Source organism: Passer montanus, unplaced genomic scaffold (genome assembly GCF_014805655.1).
Source record: "Passer montanus isolate IOZ18808 unplaced genomic scaffold, ASM1480565v1 scaffold350, whole genome shotgun sequence".
Classification (NCBI taxonomy): Eukaryota; Metazoa; Chordata; class Aves; order Passeriformes; family Passeridae; genus Passer; species Passer montanus.
In genome coordinates, this window is record NW_024368264.1 from 12,001 (window position 1) to 30,937 (window position 18,937).

At 50.6% G+C, this 18,937-nt stretch overlaps 1 protein-coding gene across 1 annotated transcript; it reads right to left on the reverse strand.

The window, feature by feature from the left end:
- Positions 1-119: 119 nt before the first annotated feature.
- Positions 120-18,937, reverse strand: LOC120505717 (otoferlin-like). The gene is made up of 9 exons (XM_039716527.1): positions 18,933-18,937; positions 11,992-12,065; positions 9,184-9,310; positions 7,975-8,029; positions 6,669-6,800; positions 5,108-5,170; positions 3,728-3,812; positions 2,084-2,243; positions 120-330 (listed from the first exon to the last, which is right to left on the reverse strand). Exons 2-9 carry the CDS (start codon positions 12,038-12,040, stop codon positions 120-122), a joined length of 882 nt encoding a protein of 293 aa, XP_039572461.1. The 5' UTR covers positions 12,041-12,065; positions 18,933-18,937.

The following is an 18,937-nucleotide window of genomic DNA, read 5'->3' on the forward strand; positions in this document are numbered from 1 at the left end:
CCTGTGGTCACCCTGGGAGATGACATCACACCCATCATGCCAGCTGACATCACGTCCATCCTGACGTTCAAGGATGACCAAGACCATCTATGGCCACCTGCTGGCGTCACCTCCTGTGGTCACTCTGGGAGCTCCCCGCTCACCTTCTGCCCCGCGAAGGCCACCTGCACGTAGGGGTCCACCAGGTCCTTGTTCTCCCCGATGAGGGCCTTCTTGACGTTGGCCATGATGCTGGTGTTCATGCGCGGCAGCCCCTCGGCGCGGTAGATCTTGATGTAGAACCGAGCCCACTGCCGCTCCGGGGGCACCCCATCAGGGAGCAGCAGGTTCCTGGAATGCCAGTGGATGGAGTTGGGAACAGCTGCTGGGGTGGGGTGGTCAGGGAATCTTGGGTTGTCTGCTGGGATGACCCGAGAGTCCCTTTTTCCCAGCCCGCTGGCCAAAGAAAGTCGGGATTCTTTGGCTCTGATTCATAAGGTTGTTTATTATCTATTATCTAAAATATTTTTTCTCAGACCTGCAGAGGTCTGATCTGCAGGTCTCTCAAGGGCACACTGCCCACCCCCGGGCTGGTGTCTACATTTTATACTACAAGTTACATATACTTTATTTATCATTATTTTCCAATACCTATCTCAGATGTTAGACTGTCTACTTCTACTTTAGACCAATCCAAATGTGCCACCATCACCAAGAAGATGGAGGCTAGGAAGAAGAAAGAAGAAGAATAGGACAATGCCCAAGTCCCTCCATTTCACCTCCTAGACCCCCTATAATAAAATCGCCAAAATTCCACTTTTCACCCTGTGATTAATTCATTATTACTCTACTTAAACTTCTGTGACTTGTGATTCTTCATACAAGGTTGGTAATTTGCTCTGTGGGTTAAGACTGAGATCCCAAGTGTCTTTGGCTTCCTGCCAGGACTCCCCAGCCCCCTGCCAGGGGCACGTGTCACCCTTTCCACAAGGGAAGACTGAAGGTTGGATGGGATGATCTCCATCCAACCTTTGTGGTTCCATAAATGACCAGAGAAAAGCTGCTCCATTTTCCGAGCACTGACTCCTTCCGCTTCCACTCCAACCCACAGAAATTGAATTAATGGGGTTTTGGAAGAATTGCTTTTTCCTTACCAAGGGGAGCTTGGAGGATTATTTTGGGGATGAAATTAACTCCATTCATTTGGGGTTTTTTTGGGATAGGTGGCTTTCCTCCTTTGCAGGAATAAATGGGAATGCTGTGAATAAAATATTTCTAGGGCAATTCTAGGAATTGCTGGAGTTTTCCTTGACCGGTGGAAGGTGTCCCTGCCCATGGCAGGACAGTTGGAAGAAGCTGATCTTGAAGATCCCTTCCAAAACAAACAACTCCAGGACTTTAGGAATAAGTAGGAGAACATCACCACTACAGCATGAGATGAAGCCCAAAGTACTGGAGGTGGTTCCTCAAATCCCAGCAAGTCAGGAGAGCTGTGCTGGTGCTTTCTGACTATTAATGGCTGCACTCAATCCCAGAGGTCTTTCCCAATCTAAACCATCCCATGATTCCATGTGGGGAGAGCCACAGAGGCAGATTAGAAATTGAGATATTAATTTATCTGGAAAAGTTTTGGGGCTGGAATAAAGCCTTAAAGCTCCTGATTTTGGTTCTGTGACCTTTGAGATGTTCTGGGCAGTCCAAGATCCCTGTGCACACACACAGTCTGGGAAACCTCATCCAGACTTCCCTGCTCTGCCTTGGGGTGTGAGATCCCCTCCCATGATCCCCCATCCCATTATCCCATCCCATCTTCCCACCCAGGGCCTATCAGGAACATCAGGGAACATCAGGATGGGTGCTGCTGGAGAGTTCAACCACCAACAGATGGTCTGACCCCACAGGAAGGACAACTCCGTGCTGGAGATCGCCTGGAATTACACCAGGACCAAGCATTCCCTCCCAGAAAACCACCGGATTGGTCCCTCTGCTTTCATGGCTCAGGGTTTGCCACCAGGTTTGCATCCTGTGATCCCACCCAAGGGACAGAGAGGTGGAAAGGATTCCCGAGGGAGCCAGGAAGAAGCGGATCCCAGTAGATCCCTACCCTTCAATATCATCCTCCTCTGTCTCGTTTGCCTTGTGCGGGGTCTTGATGTTGTCCCCTTTGCCTACCACGGCGATGTCACACTTGAGGTAGCCCTTGAGGCCTGCCGTGAGGTCCTCAGGGTCGGACAGGATGGCCCATTTGTGGTAGAACTGGTGCTCTGCAACCCAGGGGACAAGAGAGACCTTTGTCACCACCGGACACGGCCAACGCCACCAGGACACGGCGTTCCATGGAGTGGGAACTGCCCTGTGCATGAGGGATCCCAACAAACCCCTGGAAAATCCATTGGGAAGGTGTTGAAGATGGAGAAACAACGGGATAAGCTGGAGGGGGGTGGAGTCTCAAGTCCCCACCCTGGAGGGGTTTAAAGCCGTGTGGATGTGGCACTTGGGGACATGGGGCAGTGGTGGTGGCCCTGGCGGTGCTGGGGATGGTTGGACTCAATGATCAGCAGCTCTGATCAACCTCTCTGTCTTTTCCAGGCTGAGATGAAATGCGGGGCAGGATCCAGCCCTGGACATTCCTGTCTGGAATGTTCACGTCCTGCCTGGGAATATCACCTGGGACTTCTTCCTGGGCAAGGCAGGGCAGGGACGGACACCAGCACAGCCAGGAGGATCTCAGGGACACCTGGGAGAGCTGGAGAAGCTCTCCTGAATCCTGGAAGGATCCAGGGAGAGCTCAGAGTGCCTTCCAGGGCCTCAAGGGGCTCCAGGAGAGCTGGAATATGGGAAAGGGCTGCAGGGCCAGAAGCCAGGGAATGGCTTCCATTGGGAGAGGGGATTGTGGGATATTGGGAAGGAATTTCTGGCTGGGCTGGAATTCCCAGAGAATCCCTGGCAGTGTCCAAGGAAAGGTTGGATGGGGTTTGGAGCAGCCTGGAGTAGTGGGAAGTGTTGGGGATTCTGGGATCAATGATGCTCAGGTTCCCATCCCAAGATATTTTTAAGGAAGTTGGGGATGGAAAAGGGAAGGGAGACCATTCTTGGAGTCCTGAATTCCAGTGAAGACCCTGGATCCCAAAATTTCTTCCCAGAGAGGAGTTGGGATGGGGATGGATCCAATGCCAGGGCTGGGAGAGCTGGGAATGTGCAGCTGGATCAGGGAAGGATCCAGGGAATCCTTGGAGCCTTTTCCAGAGGCTCCAGGAGAGCTGGAATTTGGGAAAGGGTTGGAGGGCCAGGAGGCAGGGAATGGCTTCCAGTGGGAAAGGGGAGCTTGGGATGGTGGGCTCTTGGGAAGGAATTCCTGGCTGGGCTGGAATTCCCAGAGAATCCCTGGATCCCTGTCAGTGTCCGAGGCCAGGCTGGACACTGGGGCTTGGAGCACCCTGGGACAATGAAAGGTGTCCCTGCCCATGGCAGGGGTGGAATTAAATTATCTTTAAAGTCCCATCACACCCAAACCATTCTGTGATTCCATGATTCCAAGATGGGATACAGACCCTTCTCCAGAGGTGCCAAGAGCTCTTCCCTGACCTAGGAGCGAGTCCAGGTGGCTTTTTTCTATCTTGGATATTTACACTAAATCGGGAAAGTGTTTTCCAAGGAATTCAGCCCCTGCCTGACTCCTTTTTCGGGAATTTTACTCCACTGAGCAGGTGCAGGTGCCCGAGAATTGTTACAAACGACATTCACGTACCAGGCTGGGTATAAACAGTGCCAACATCCATCTTGAAGGACCCCACCAATGTCCCGCTCCTCAGGAGGTTTTTGGAGTGGATCACCTGGAAATCAAGAGGGGGAAACCACTCAGGAATTCTCCCAGGACCTGGGAGCCACAAAGCCATTCCAGAGGTCTCCAGGATGGGATGGGAAAGAAGCTGAGGAGTTTTCCGTGGTCTGGGGAAGATTCAAGGACACCAAAAAGCCCGGTGGGGGTGGCAGGTCCTGATTAGTGGAATTGCCAGGAAGTTTGTATTTGGAGTGAACAAAAAATGCAAATAAATGAATCTTTGGAGCAAGATACCTTTTCCAGCCACTACAGCAGCAAATGCTGGGATATTTAACTGAGCAAAGTACCTTTAGAATGCTCAGACTCTGAGGAAAACTGGGAGAAATTGTACAGCCTGTCTGTGCACCGGGATGGATATGGATGATCCTAATTAATGTGCCCTAATTGGGCAGGGAATCTGGAAGTCTTGTCCATCACCTTCCTGGTTTTGGGTGGACTGAAATCTCAGCTTTGCTCTCAGCATTCCCAGTCCTGGATTTCCACAACAGCTCTGATGCCCCAGGAATTTCCCTGGCAGGCTCAGGAAGGTCCTTCTGCTCCACAAGAATAAACAAATAAATTCCAAGGTTTGGTTCTAATAAATAAATTCCAAGGTTTGGATCTCCGGAGTATCAGAGATAACTCTTGAAGGGACACAGAGAATGCAGGAGCTGTGTGGGGCCAGGAATGAGGGTTGGAAGAGAAAAACAGACTGGGGGTCTGCTGGAGAGAATTCCTGTTGGGAATCTCACATCAAGGACTTTAGCTCCATCCCAAAAATGGGTTGCTTGTTTCCAAGGCCCCCCAAAAAAGGACAAGGACACGGATATTGGGGTCACTTACGGAGAGCTTGATGATTTTGTCGAACATGACATCAGGGGGGACGTGGAAATCAAAGACGAAATACTGGAAGGGAAAGAGGAATGGTGAGGGGTGGGATCCATCGGGATTGAGAACCCCCCAAGAAGCTGTGGCTGCCTGGGGGCTGCCCATGACCCAGCAGGGATGGATCCGTGTGATGCCAACACCAATTATGGCACCACATGGATCACTAATCCCTCACTGAATGTGGGGAGCAAGTTTGGATCTCTGGAGTATCAGAGATAACTCTTGAAGGGACACAGAGAATGCAGGAGCTGTGTGGGGCCAGGAATGAGGGTTGGAAGAGAAAAACAGGCCGGGGGTCTGCAGAAGAGAATTCCTGTTGGGAATCTCACATCAAGGACCTTAACTCCATCCCAAAAATGAGTTGTTTACTTCCAAAGCCCCCCAAAAAAGGAAAAAGACACAGATATCGGGGTCACTTACAGAGAGCTTGATGATTTTGTCGAACATGACATCAGGGGGGACGTGGAAATCAAAGACGAAATACTGGAAGGGAAAGAGGAATGGTGAGGGGTGGGATCCATCGGGATTGAGAACCCCCCAAGAAGCTGTGGCTGCCTGGGGGCTGCCCATGACCCAGCAGGGATGGATCCGTGTGATGCCAACACCAATTATGGCACCACATGGATCACTAATCCCTCACTGAATGTGGGGAGCAAACAGAAGAACAGATTTCTTGGAAAACCTGGGAATCTATGAGGAGTGGGATTCATCGGGATTGAGAAGCCCCCAGAGAAGATGTGGCTGCCTGTGGGGTGCCCATGGCCCAGCAGGGATGGATCCATGTGATCCCAGCATTCATCCTGGGACCACATGGATCACCAATCCCTCACTGAATGTGGGGAGCCAACAGAAGAACAGATTTCTTGGAAAACCTGGGAATCATTGGTCACAAAATTCCAGAGGGCAAAGGCTTTGTTTCTCCTGTGTAGTTTGAAGGTTTCATCTTATTCTGGCAGGAATTTAACACAAAAAACCATGCAGATAAGAAGGAAATCATGGGATCATGGACGGAATAGCCCAGAGGGATTGAGAACACCCAGAGAAGCTGTGGCTGCCTGTGGGGTGCCCATGGCCCAGCAGGGATGGATCCATGTGATCCCAACACAGCATGGGACCACATGGATCACCAACGGGGATGCTGGGAGCCAAGGGAAGCGCAGATTTCTTGGAAAACCTGGGAATCATTGGTCACAAAATTCCAGAGGGCAAAGGCTTTTTTTCTGCTGTGTGGTTTGAGGGTTCACCTTATTCTGGCAGGAATTAACCCAAAATTTCCTTCTGCAGATAAGAAGGAAATCATGGGATCATGCATGGAGTAGCCCATTATTCCCAGAAATACTGGGAATAATTGATCACAAAATTTCAGAAGGCAAGGGCTTTGTTTCTCCTGTGTAGTTTGAGGTTTCATCTTATTCTGGCAGGAATTTAACACAAAAAACCATGCAGATAAGAAGGAAATCATGGGATCATGGACGGAATAGCCCAGAGGGATTGAGAACACCCAGAGAAGCTGTGGCTGCCTGTGGGGTGCCCATGGCCCAGCAGGGATGGATCCATGTGATCCCAACACAGCATGGGACCACATGGATCACCAACGGGGATGCTGGGAGCCAAGGGAAGCGCAGATTTCTTGGAAAACCTGGGAATCATTGGTCACAAAATTCCAGAGGGCAAAGGCTTTTTTTCTGCTGTGTGGTTTGAGGGTTCACCTTATTCTGGCAGGAATTAACCCAAAATTTCCTTCTGCAGATAAGAAGGAAATCATGGGATCATGCATGGAGTAGCCCATTATTCCCAGAAATACTGGGAATAATTGATCACAAAATTTCAGAAGGCAAGGGCTTTGTTTCTCCTGTGTAGTTTGAGGTTTCATCTTATTCTGGCAGGAATTTAACCCAAAAAAACACAGATGAAAAAGAAATCAGCAAATCAAGGGTGGAGTAGCCTGGAGGGGTTGGAGCAGCACCGGGGCCAGACCCACCTCATTGTAATAAGGACAATTGGTGGATTCCTTCATGGACGTGTATTTCTTCTCCTCCCCCACCTCCACGCACACCACGGGGTCCATGTTGAGCCCCACGAGCTGCCGGGCCTCGATGATGGTGATGCTGACCTGGGGAGAGGAATTCCCAAAATTCCACATCCCGGGAGCAGCTCCAGGCTGCCTTCACCCACCCTCCCACCTCTGACTGAGGAGAATTCCCAGTGCTGTGGGGTCTGCTGGTCCCACTGGGACATGGCTGAGGAGCGGCTGGCAGGGTGTGGGATGCAGGAGATCCCAGGAATCCCAGTTGTTCCACCCCTAGGATGTAGGCACTCTACACAACGTGAAAAATCCAATGGATTCAACCAAGCTGTGGGATCAGAGAGACCAATCCCATTGGCTTCACTTCTGCTGGAAAATCTAATGGATTCAACCTGACCTGTGGGATCAGAGACTGATCCTGTTTCCTTCACTTCTGCGGGAAAATCCAATGGATTCAACATGAGCTGTGGGATCAAGAGACCAAACCCAGTGGCTTCACTTCTGCTGGAAAATCCAATGGATTTAACCCAAGCTGTGGGATCAGAGAGACCAATCCCATTGGCTTCACTTCTGCTGGAAACCACACTGGGATCACAGGGTGGTTGGAGTTGGGAGGGAACTTACATCTCATTCCATCCCACTCCCTGCCAGGGGCAGGGATACATTCTGCTATCCCAGAGTGCTCCAAGGAGGAATTCCATGGAGACAACCTCAAAGAGAGCTTAATTTGGGCTCTCTGGGTTTCACATGCTGAACAACAAACCCAGTCAATGACTTAATCTTGAGTTTATGGCTCAACCAGTGAAATTCCAGCTCTTGGGATGTCCTGGTTCCAAGGCCAGTGAGTTGAGACCCACCAGGAACTCAGTCCCTGCAAACAGTGTCCCCAAGCCCAGGTTGTGACCTTAAGGATACATGCTGCTGTCACCTACCTGGTAATCCATGGGCCTCCCGGCACTCGGCTCCATCCTGATGTCGGGCTTGGACCTTGGGAGAGGCAGAAGAAACCCTTGGTCAAGTCACAGGTGGAATTCATGGAATCACAGAATGGTTTGGGTAGGACGGCACCTCAAAGATCATCCAGAGCCTGACACCTCCCACCACTCCAGCTTGCTCCAAGCCCCGTCCAACCTGAATTCCAGCTCTTGGGATGTCCTGGTTCTAAGTCCAGTGAGTTGAGACCCACCAGGAACTCAGTCCCTACAAACGGTGTCCCCAAGCCCAGGTTGTGACCTTAAGGATACATGCTGCTGTCACCTACCTGGTAATCCATGGGCCTCCCGGCACTCGGCTCCATCCTGATGTCGGGCTTGGACCTTGGGAGAGGCAGAAGAAACCCTTGGTCAAGTCACAGGTGGAATTCATGGAATCACAGAATGGTTTGGGTAGGACGGCACCTCAAAGATCATCCAGAGCCTGACAACTCCCACCACTCCAGCTTGCTCCAAGCTCCGTCCAACCTGGCCTGGGACACTTCCAGAGATGGGGCAGCCACAGCTTCTCTAGGAATTACATCCCAGTCTCTCTCAGGGAACAATTTCTAATTCCCAGTATCCTGTCCATCCCTGCCCTCTGGTGGCAGGAAGCCATTCCCTGTGTCCTGTCTCTCCATCCCTTGTCCCCAGTCCCTCTCACTACAAGAGCAGGGTCACCCTCAATGTGGGAACTCAGTACATCACTCTGGGTGTCCAGAGCTACCAAGCCAACCCTTGGGGGATTCGGGAGTCCTGGGATGTTGCCAAAAGTGCCTGGTGGCTTGACTTTGATCCTTCTAAAGAAATGACACCTGAATGTGAGGAGATGAGAGACTTTCAAGTTTGAATGGTGAGGGGATGATATGCACTAGATAAAACATAGATTTTAATGCACTGTACAGGGGGGTTTTGGGTGTTGTACAGCGGGGTTGGAGAATGCTTTTGGCTGTCTTGCTGATCAGACCTCGGCTGGACAGACAGAAAAACTTTGTAGATAAGGAACAATAAACACGACTGAAGACCGAAAAGCAAGAGTCCAGACTCCTTCTTCAAAGTGCGGCCTGCCCAGAACCACCTTTTCCCGTGCTGGGGCAGAGACGAGTAACAGCCGACCCCGACACCTCAACACTCCTTTAACCCTGGGAGCTAGGAAGCTCCACAGAATTTTGGTGATCGCTGCTGCAGGTCAGATATTCCAAAAAAACATCCCACTGACTCCGTGGGTCCATGATTTCCAACATTGCCTGTGTCAGGGATCACTAATTTTTGGGATGTCCTTCCTCACCTCCCACCAGCACAATCCCAGCCCCGGCTCAACACTCCTTTAACCTTGGGAGGTGGGAAGCTCCACAGAATTTTGGTGATTGCTGCTGCAGGTCAGATATTCCAAAAAGCATCCCACTGACTCCGTGGGTCCATGATTTCCAACATTGCCTGTGTCAGGGATCACTAATTTTTGGGATGTCCGTCCTCACAATCCCAGCCCCGGATCTCACCTTTTGTTGGAGACATTGGTGGTGACAGCGGTGACAGAGGCCAGGGAGATGGTGTCTGGCTCCAGGCCTGCTCCGTATCTCATGGCCTTTCTATCCAGGTCTTCTGTTTCCAGAACAGCCGGATCATCTGCGGGAAGGGGACAAAGGAATGGCTCCGGTTTTAATTTCCATCGGTGAATAATTAACGGCTGGGAGAAGGGAAACCAATCCATCCCCTCGGCTGGGAGCACAAAAACAATGGGGACCAGGTCGGGTCTTGGACAACCTGCTCAGAAAAGGGGTTATCAAAGAGATGACATGGAATTCTATCTGGGTAGAATTCCTGTGGAGGGTTTTGGGGAGGATAAATAAGGAATAATGACAACACCCCTAATTAGCGGGTGAAAAAGCATTTGAGGAAGAGCTGGAGATCTGAGGGGCACAAGAGATGGTGCAAAGAAAACCAAGTCTTTTGAGAAGAATTTGAGAAGGTTTTGAGGAGAAAGGGGTGAAAATTGAAGAAATGGGTCATTCCCAAAAGGAAAAACTGCTGCAGATCCCACCAGCACGTCGCCATGCCTGGGTTTGTATCGGAAAAATTGCTGGAATGTTCCTTTCCTGAGGGAAAGGGGTCCTTGACTCAGTCAGGAGATTAAGTCTGAGCCAGAGTCACAGGAGCTGGGAATTGCTTTCTCCAGCTTTGGGATCCTCAGCATGGAATGGTCATGGAGCTGCTGGAGTCGCTCCAGAGGAGACCACAGATCTGCTCCAGGGCTGGAGCCCCTCTGCCATGGAACCAGGCTGGGAGAGCTGGGAATGACCACCTGGAGAAGGGAAGGATCCAGGGAGTGCTCAAAGCCCCTGGCAGGGCCTGGAGGGGCTCCAGGAGAGCTGCAGAGGGACTGGGGACAAGGCCTGAAGGGACAGGAGCCAGGGAATGGCTTCCCACAGGGAAAGGGGAGCTTGGGGTGGGATCTTGGGAGGGTGAGTTGTTGCAAAGGCAACCAATTCTCTGGTTTTGAGGAGAGAGGGGTGAAAAAATGGGAGAAATGTGTCATTCCTGAGAGGAAAAACTGATGCAGATCCCACCAGCATGTCGCCATGCCTGGGTTTCTATCGGAAAAAGTTGCTGGAATGTTCCTTTCCTGAGGGAAAGGGGTCCTTGACTCAGTCAGGAGATTAAGTCTGAGCCAGAGTCACAGGAGCTGGGAATTGCTTTCTCCAGCTTTGGGATCCTCAGCATGGAATGGTCATGGAGCTGCTGGAGTCGCTCCAGAGGAGACCACGGAGCTGCTTCAGGGCCATGGAGCCAGGCTGGGAGAGCTAGGAATGTCCAGCTGGAGAAGAGCTGGATCCAGGGAGAGCTCAGAGCCCCTTGCAGGGTCTGGAGGGGCTCCAGGAGAGCTGCAGAGGGACTGGGGAAAAGGCCTGCAGGGACAGGACACAGGGAATGGCTTCCCACTGGGAAAGGGGAGCTTGGGGTGGGATCTTGGGAAGGAATTCCCGGCTGGGAGGGTGGGGAGGGGCCAGGCTGGAATTCCCAGAGGAGCTGTGGCTGCTCCTGGATCCCTGGAGGTGTCCAAGGTTGGAGTTGATCTAAGCTGCAGAAGAGCCTGGGTGGGAGGGAAGCACACATGGAAGGTTGGGAATGCCGGCTTGGCCAGCAGGCAGCGGGTGTAGAACATCCACCCATCCCTTATCCAGTGGCCAAGGGTCGGAATCACCATCCCAACCCAGGGAGGTTCCTGGAAAAGTCGGGATCAGGAGCCTCCCAGCCCTGCAGCACTGCCCACACCACACAGTGAGCATTCCATGACCATGGATAAATCCAGCCTGTGGAAAGGCTTCTATGGGACCAACTCTCTGTTCCTTTGCATCCGGGGTGTTTTCCCATGGTCCTGTTGGGAGCTTTAACCACGAGGGGAACACTCAGGTTCTGGGAAGAGCACCCAGGTTTCCATGCCAGCATCCCAGGCAAAATTCTCTTTTCCCAGGAGCCAGGGAATGGCTTCCCACAGGGAAAGGGGAGCTTGGGGTGGGATCTTGGGAGGGAATTCCCGGCTGGGAGGGTGGGGAGAGGCTGGGCTGGAATTCCCAGGGAAGCTGTGGCTGCTCCTGGATCCCTGGAGGTGTCCAAGGCCAGGTTGGAGTTGATCTAAGCTGCAGAAGAGCCTGGGTGGGAGGGAAGCACACATGGAAGGTTGGGAATGCCGGCTTGGCCAGCAGGCAGCGGGTGTAGAACATCCACCCATCCCTTATCCAGTGGCCAAGGGTCGGAATCACCATCCCAACCCAGGGAGGTTCCTGGAAAAGTCGGGATCAGGAGCCTCCCAGCCCTGCAGCACTGCCCACACCACACAGTGAGCATTCCATGACCATGGATAAATCCAGCCTGTGGAAAGGCTTCTATGGGACCAACTCTCTGTTCCTTTGCATCCGGGGTGTTTTCCCATGGTCCTGTTGGGAGCTTTAACCACGAGGGGAACACTCAGGTTCTGGGAAGAGCACCCAGGTTTCCATGCCAGCATCCCAGGCAAAATTCTCTTTTCCTATCCTCAAACCTGGCTGAAAAACCGGGGAAGTTTTCCTAGAACCACGACCCAAACTGAGGCTTTTCCCTGTAAATGCACATTCCTGCTTTTCTCTGCTGTGGAAAACCGATCCTCGGTTCTGAATGGAAACAGCCATGAATTTCCAGTCGCTGCCCTCTCCTGCCTTTCCAGAGGTGTCCAATTCCAGCCCAGCCTCAGTGCAGAGCCCAGGGAACGGGCAGCCCTTCCTCTCCCACCACTGCAATTCCAGGAATCCACCGTCATTCCATGACTGTACCTTGTTTGCGATGCTCATCCTTGGAAGGACGTGTCTTTCCAAGCTTCATGGCTGAAAAAACTCCTTTTCCAGCTCTGGATGAAGAGAGGGAGAATAAAAATCCCCATTAATTGCTGCATTTTTTGGTGTTTTCTAGGACATGGGAAGAGGAGGAGGTTTTTTCCAAAAGGAAAAGAGGAAATGTCAGCTGAAAAACAGAGCAGGAAATATTCCAGAGAGTCAGAATAGAGAGCGGAATTCACAGCCCTGGAATCTTGGATCCCATTTTTTATCTGGGAATGCCTCAGCCTGGGAGCTTGGGATAACTCTGCCTCCCCATGAGCAGAGTCCTGCTGGGGGTCCTGGTTGGGGTCCCACTCCTCATCTCTCCCGACAAGTTCATGGAATTTTTTTCCAAGACACCAGAAAATGAAACTTCTAAAAATGAAACACCCGAAAAATTCAAGCACCCCAAAATCCAGACACCCAAAAATTCAAATACCAAAAAAATTCAGATATCCAAAAAATTCAGACACCTAAAAATTCAAACACCCTAAAAATTCTGACAGCGAAAAATTCAGACACCCCAAAATTTAGACACTCAAAAATTCAGATGCCTAAAAATTCAGAAACCCAAAATTCAAGTACCCCAAAATTCAAGTACCGTAAAATTCAGGCACCCCAAAAATTCCAACACCCCAAAATTCAAACAGCCCAAAAATTCAAACGCCCCAAAAATTCAGAGAGCCCAAAATTCAGACACCCCAACAATTCCTCCACCCGTGAAAGGGGAACATTTTTAATTGGAAAATTCCCATCATTGGAAGTGGAGGAACCTTTGCAGGTTTGTTGGAGATTTTCTTGGAAGTAACAGGGAACTTCCAGCCAGGACCCCACCCCCAAACTGGACTTCACCTCCAAGATAAACCTCCTCACCACCAGTCTGGACCTCACCTCCAGCCTGGATCTAACTTCCATCAGAACCTCGCCTCCTGCCTTGATCTCACCTCAAAACAAGATCTCACTTCCAAACTGGGACCTCACCTCCAGCTGGGACCTTTCATCACCTCCTGCTTGGACCTCACCTCCAAAATGAACCCAGTTTTCAGCCAGGATTCACCTCCAATCATGACCTCACCTCCAACCAGGACCTCAACTCTGGCCTGGATCTAACTTCCGGCCTGGATTTAACTTCCACCATGACCTCATCTCCAGCCTTGACCTCACCTCCAGTCAGGACCTCACCTCCTGCCTTGACCTCACCTCAAAACCAGATCTCACTTCCAAACTGGGACTGCACCTTTCATCACCTCCTGCTTGGACCTCACCTCCAAAATCAACCCCATTTTCAGCCAGGACTTCACCTCCAGCCATGACCTCACTTCAAAACCATGACCTCACCTCTGGCTTGGATTTAACTTCCATCAGGACCTCGCCTCCAGCCTTGACCTCACCTCCAGCCTGGATTTAACTTCCACCAGGAACTCACCTCCAGCCTGGACCCCACATCCATCCTGAACCTCACCTCCAGCCTGGATTTAACTTCCATCAGGACCTCACCTCCTGCCTTGACCTCACCTCAAAACCAGATCTCACTTCCAAACTGGGACCGCACCTTTCATCGCCTTCTGCTTGGACCTCAGCTCCAAAATGAACCCCATTTTCAGCCAGGACCTCACCTCCAGCCTGGATTTGACTTCCACCAGGACCTTACCTCCAGCCTGGATCTCACCTCCAGCCAGGACCTCACCTCCAAAGTGGCATCCACTTTCAGCCAGGACAAAAAGTCACCTCCAACCTGAAATTTTCTTCACCTCCAGCCTGGACCCCACATCCATCCTGAACCTCACCTCCAGCCTGGATTTAACTTCCATCAGGACCTCACCTCCAGCCGGGACCTCGCCTCCAAACTGGCATCCACTTTCAGGCAGGACAAAAAGTCACCTCCAACCTGAAATTTTTCTCACCTCCAGCCTGGACTTTTCCTCACCTCCAAACCCAAATCTAATCTCCAGCCAGGACCTCGCCTGGCTGCCAGGCCAGGGGATCCAAGGGATCCAGAGCTCCTGGACTCTGCAGGATTGGGATGTCATTCCACAAGGAAACCATGCTGGTCCTATGGGATTTCCCAATCCCACCATAACTCCAGCCAGGACCTCACCTGGCTGCCAGGCCAGGGGATCCAGGGGATCCAGAGCTCCTGGACTCTGCAGGATTGGGATGTCATTCCACAAGGAAACCATGCTGGTCCTATGGGATTTCCCAATCCCACCTCCGGATGGGGCCAAAGGGTCAAGTTTTACTCTTGGGAATTTTTTCCCAAGGCCAAAAAAGCCCTGGAATTGCATTCTGGTTGGAAATCATGCCCAGAAATCACCCCCAGAAGTCTCCAGGCCACAGAGAGAGCTGGAGCAAGAGGGAAGAAAATTAAGGAGAATGGGAAAATAAAGTATCTGAGGGAGGAGATGAGACTGGAATAAGATCCAGGAACTATTTAAACCTGGGATTAAAGCAGCACTCCAGCCTCTGGGAGCTGTGATTTATACCCAGGATCTTCCATTTTTTCCATGGATGGGAGGAGAAAAATTAAGGATGAGGATTCCATATCTGTAATCCCATCAGGGTACACCTGGGGGATGGGACCCTTTGGATCTGTTTTCAAACTTATTTATTTAATGAGGAAATGTTGGAATCATGGCTCAAGCTCTGGAATTCTGCTCCCAGACCATTCCCTGCCGTGGAGATTCCTTCCAGCCACACCTCCTGGTTGGTTGGATTACATTCCTTTCTTTTCGATCAAATTCTCAAAAAATGGAGAGCAAAAAAATCCCTCAATTCCCAGAGCTGCCATTTGTTAAATGGATTTGATAAAATTAATCAAATTTTTATCAAATGCATTTGTTAAATGGATTTGATAAAATCCCTGCCCCGGGAATTTCTGAGGTTCCCAGGAATTTCTGAGGTTCCTTGGGAAGGAAAACCAAAGTGAGGAGCAGCTGGTGATGGATTCTGCATGGAAAATCCCATCAGGGTCCTCTCCCAGCTGCCAAATCCATGGACAACAAGGATTCAGGTCTCTCAGATATTTCTGTCAGTAAAATGATGATGGTAGGTTTGGGGTCATGTGTGGAAAAAAAAATGGGATTAATCACCTGATCCAAGGTGTGGAAAAAACACACTGGGAGTGGAGAAAAACCTCTGGGACACCCACAGGATGAGGTGCATCAGAGGGAAAAATCCAGAAAATAAAAATGTGGAACAGAGCTACAGGTGTTGTGTCCATGCCCAGGAGGGAATGGAGATTGGGAAGGGGAATGGGAAGGGAATAATTGAGTTTGAAGGGTGCTGGGGGAAGGGGAAAAATGAAAGGAACTAAGGTGTGGAAAAAACACACCTGGGAATGGGAAAAAACCTCTGGGACATCCACGGGATGAGGGGCATCGGAGGGGAAAATCCAGAAAATAAAAATGTGGAACGGAGCTACAGGTGCTGTGTCCATGCCCAGGAGGGAATGGAGACTTGGGAAGGAATGGGAAGGGAATAATTGAGTTTGAAGGGTGCTGGGGGAAGGGGAAAAATGAAAGGAAAAAGGAGGAAAGAAGAAAAAAAGGGAAAAAGAAGATGGGGGAAAGGGTTAAAAGGAAAAAGGGAAAATAAAGAAAATTGGTAAAAGTAACAAAAAAGAAAAAAGGGGGAAAGGGGAAGTAAAGAAAGAGGGGAAAATGAAAAAATTGCAAAAAGGTAAAATGAGAAAAGAGAAAAGGAAAAAGAAAAAAGGGAGATGAACAAATGGAGGGGAAAATAGGGAAGAAAATAAATGGGGAAAAAATAGGGAAGGGAATGTGAATGAAAAACAGGGAGGGAAAAATTGAGGGGAAAAATGGGGGGGAAATGGGGGTAGGGGAATGAGGGAGGAAATAGAAAAAAGGAAAAAACCCTAGGAGGAATAAGCAGGGGGAGAAAAGGAAAAAATGGGGAAAAAAATATAGAGGGGAAAATAAAATGGGGGAGAGAGGGGGAAAACCTGAGCGAAGAACAGGGAGAAAGTAGAAAAAAAGAAAAGGAAAAATACTCAGAAAAATTTGGGAAATAAACCCCAGGAGGAATCAGCACGGGAAAAAAATGGGGGAAAAATAGAGGAAAGAAAAAACTTTAGGAAAGAAAACTGCTGGGATTAAAAAAAAAAACCTGCCAAAGATAAAGCAGGAAAAAACTCCAGACAAACAAGAGAAAGCACCAAGAAAAATAAGGGGACGAAAAAGGGAGGGGAAAAAAAAAAACCAAACAAACAGGAAAAACAGATGGAAAAAGGAATAAGAGGAAAAAAGATACAAAGAAATAAATTCTGAAACAGCGGCTTTTGGTGGATTTTGGCAGCACTCGACAGGTGCTGGGAAGAAGGGAAGGAGCAGGATGAGGATGAAGATGGAGCCATCCCAAAAGTTCCAGAGAAGCTTCCCAGTGGCTCATCCCGATCCCCAACCCCTTTCTGATCCCCTCCCGTCCCTTTCCCAAGCTGGGTGAGCCCTGCCCAATCCCAAACACCTCCCCCTTCCCATCCCGGCTTCTACCTTCACCCAGCCCTGCAAGAGAAGGTTCTGGAAGATCCGAGCTGGGAATGACGGAGCCTCTATGGTGGGACATCCATCCCAGTGCTGGAGGGGACGGAGCAGGGATGGGGGATCCTCCGTGGGCACAGCGGGGTTTTTGTGGGATCTTCCCGATGCTCCCGCCACGCTCCCGACGGCGCCGGTGGGACACCGGGGCTGGCGGAGAGCTGACACCATCTCCACATGAATATTCCATGAGGATCTGCACACCGGCGGAACCTGAGCTGCCACCACGGCACCGAGAGCCCTCCTGGGACATCACCTGCCCTTCTCCCGCTTTTCTGAAGAGCCCAAGCTCCAGAGAAGCCGCTGCTGCTCCACCACATCCCACCTGGGTTCCGGCAAATTTGGAGCGGGAAGAACTTCCAAGGAAGTTTAAATCCATGTTAGACACCAGAGACTCCAGCCTCTTCCCATGGATATTCTGGGGTCTAATATGGGATTGAGCATGGATCATCTTCATTTCCACAAACCCTCCTGCTGCTCCTCTTGGCTTTATCCTTTGGGATTTCAACCATGGGGACCTCCAGAATCCACAGGGATTCTGAAGCCACAGCAGGGATTTGGGAGCAGCCTCTGTCCTGGCCAGCTTCCAGTTGACGATCCCGTTACTGGTGAATTATCCATGGATGAAAGGACATTTTAATCACTGCCCCAAAGTGGGAGTTGGAAGAACTTCCAAGGAAGTTTAAATCCATGTTAGACACCAGAGATTCCAGCCTGCCTCTTCCCGTGGATTTTCTGGGGTCTAATATGGGATTGAGCATGGATCATCTCCACAAACCCTCTGCTCCTGGAGATCAGTTCCACAAACCCACTGCTGCTCCTCTTGGCTTTGTCCTTCAGGATTTCACCCATGGGGATCTCCAGAATCCACAGGGATTCTGGAACCACAGCAGGGATTTGGGAGCAGCCTCTGTCCTGGCCAGCTTCCAGCTGACGATCCCGTTACTGGTGAATTATCCATGGATGAAAGGACATTTTAATCACTGCCCCAAACTGGGAGTTGGGAGCAGGGAACAGCATTCCCATGGCTCATTTCCTTGCAGGAATTCCACCTGTCAGGAATTCTTCCAGAGGACAGATCCCACTGTTGGTTCCATCCTACACCCTTGGGAAGATCCCAACCCTCAATACCTCTGTTCCTCTTTCCAGAAGAAAGACCAGAGCTGGGAGAGCTCTTCCCATTTTTCCTGACCCTGTCTCTCCTTGAGGACATTTTCCTCCTTCTCCACCTCATCTCCACCTCCTGCTTCATCCCATTATTTGGGATGATCCATCCATGGGATGTGCCATGAAATGATCCCTAAACCACAAAACAAGGAATAGGAGCCAGGAGAGACTTGTTGGATGGTGAAGTCCCCTGAGCTGATTGCAGGATCATTCCCTGGAGCTAAATTTAGATTTGAGAAGGAGGATCTGGTTTTGGGGGGAACATCCCAGTCTGGTATCCATGAAAATTGTTGCAATAAAAGGAAGGCAGCAGCTGAAGAAACCTGGCAGCCTAATGTGGGCACAGGAGCTGTCAGATCATGGAATTCCCAAGTGGGAAGGGATCCACCAGGATCACGGATCCAACTCCTGCCCAGGACACCCTAGCAATCCCAACTTGTCCCTGTCCCAGTGCTCCTGGAGCTCTGGTGGCCTTGGGAATGTCACCATTCCCTGGGGAGCTGTTCCAGTGCCCAGCCAGCTCTGGGGGAAGAACATTTTCCTGAAATCCAAAGAAAAGCTGGATCTAAGTCTTGTCTGCACCCAGACTTCTCCTGCCCTGACTAAGTCCAGCCTGGGAATCTCTCTCCATCCGATCCCTATGGATCCCTCAAGGCCTCTCAGTTCCCTTCAGGCACTGCCAGGCTCCAAAGATTTTTCTGGATCAATATTCCTTCATTTTTTAGATAAATATTCCCTGCAGGCTCCAAAACATGAGGCCACACATTCAAGAGAACCAAGTTTTTCCAGGGTGGACAGGTCTGGTCCTGTCTGCACCCAGACTTCTCCTGCCCGAAGTCCAGCCTGGGAATCTCCCTCCATCCAATCCCTATGGATCCCTCAAGGCCTCTCAGTTCCCTTCAGGCACTGCCAGGCTCCAAAGATTTTTCTGGATCAATATTCCTTCATTTTTTAGATAAATATTCCCTGCAGGCTCCAAAACATGAGGCCACACATTCAAGAGAACCAAGTTTTTGGGAAAAGTAGGAATGAAGAGGAGGAGGAGCAGGGAGAGCAAACCAACCGGATCAGCTGGGAAAATTGGGAATGAAAAGGAGGAGGAGGAGGAGCAGGGAGATCAAACTGACTAGATCAGCTGGGAAAAGTGGGAATGAGGAGGAGCAGGGAGATCAAACCTACTTGTG

Coding starts and splice junctions, on each gene's coding strand:
- LOC120505717 (XM_039716527.1), bottom strand. CDS start 12,040: ATGAAGCTTGGAAAGACACGTCCTTCCAAGGATGAGCATCGCAAACAA. Junction 3,813..5,107: donor ACAAAATCATCAAGCTCTCT/GTAAGTGACCCC, acceptor CTTGATTTCCAG/GTGATCCACTCCAAAAACCT. Junction 2,244..3,727: donor CACTGTTTATACCCAGCCTG/GTACGTGAATGT, acceptor CCTGGGTTGCAG/AGCACCAGTTCTACCACAAA.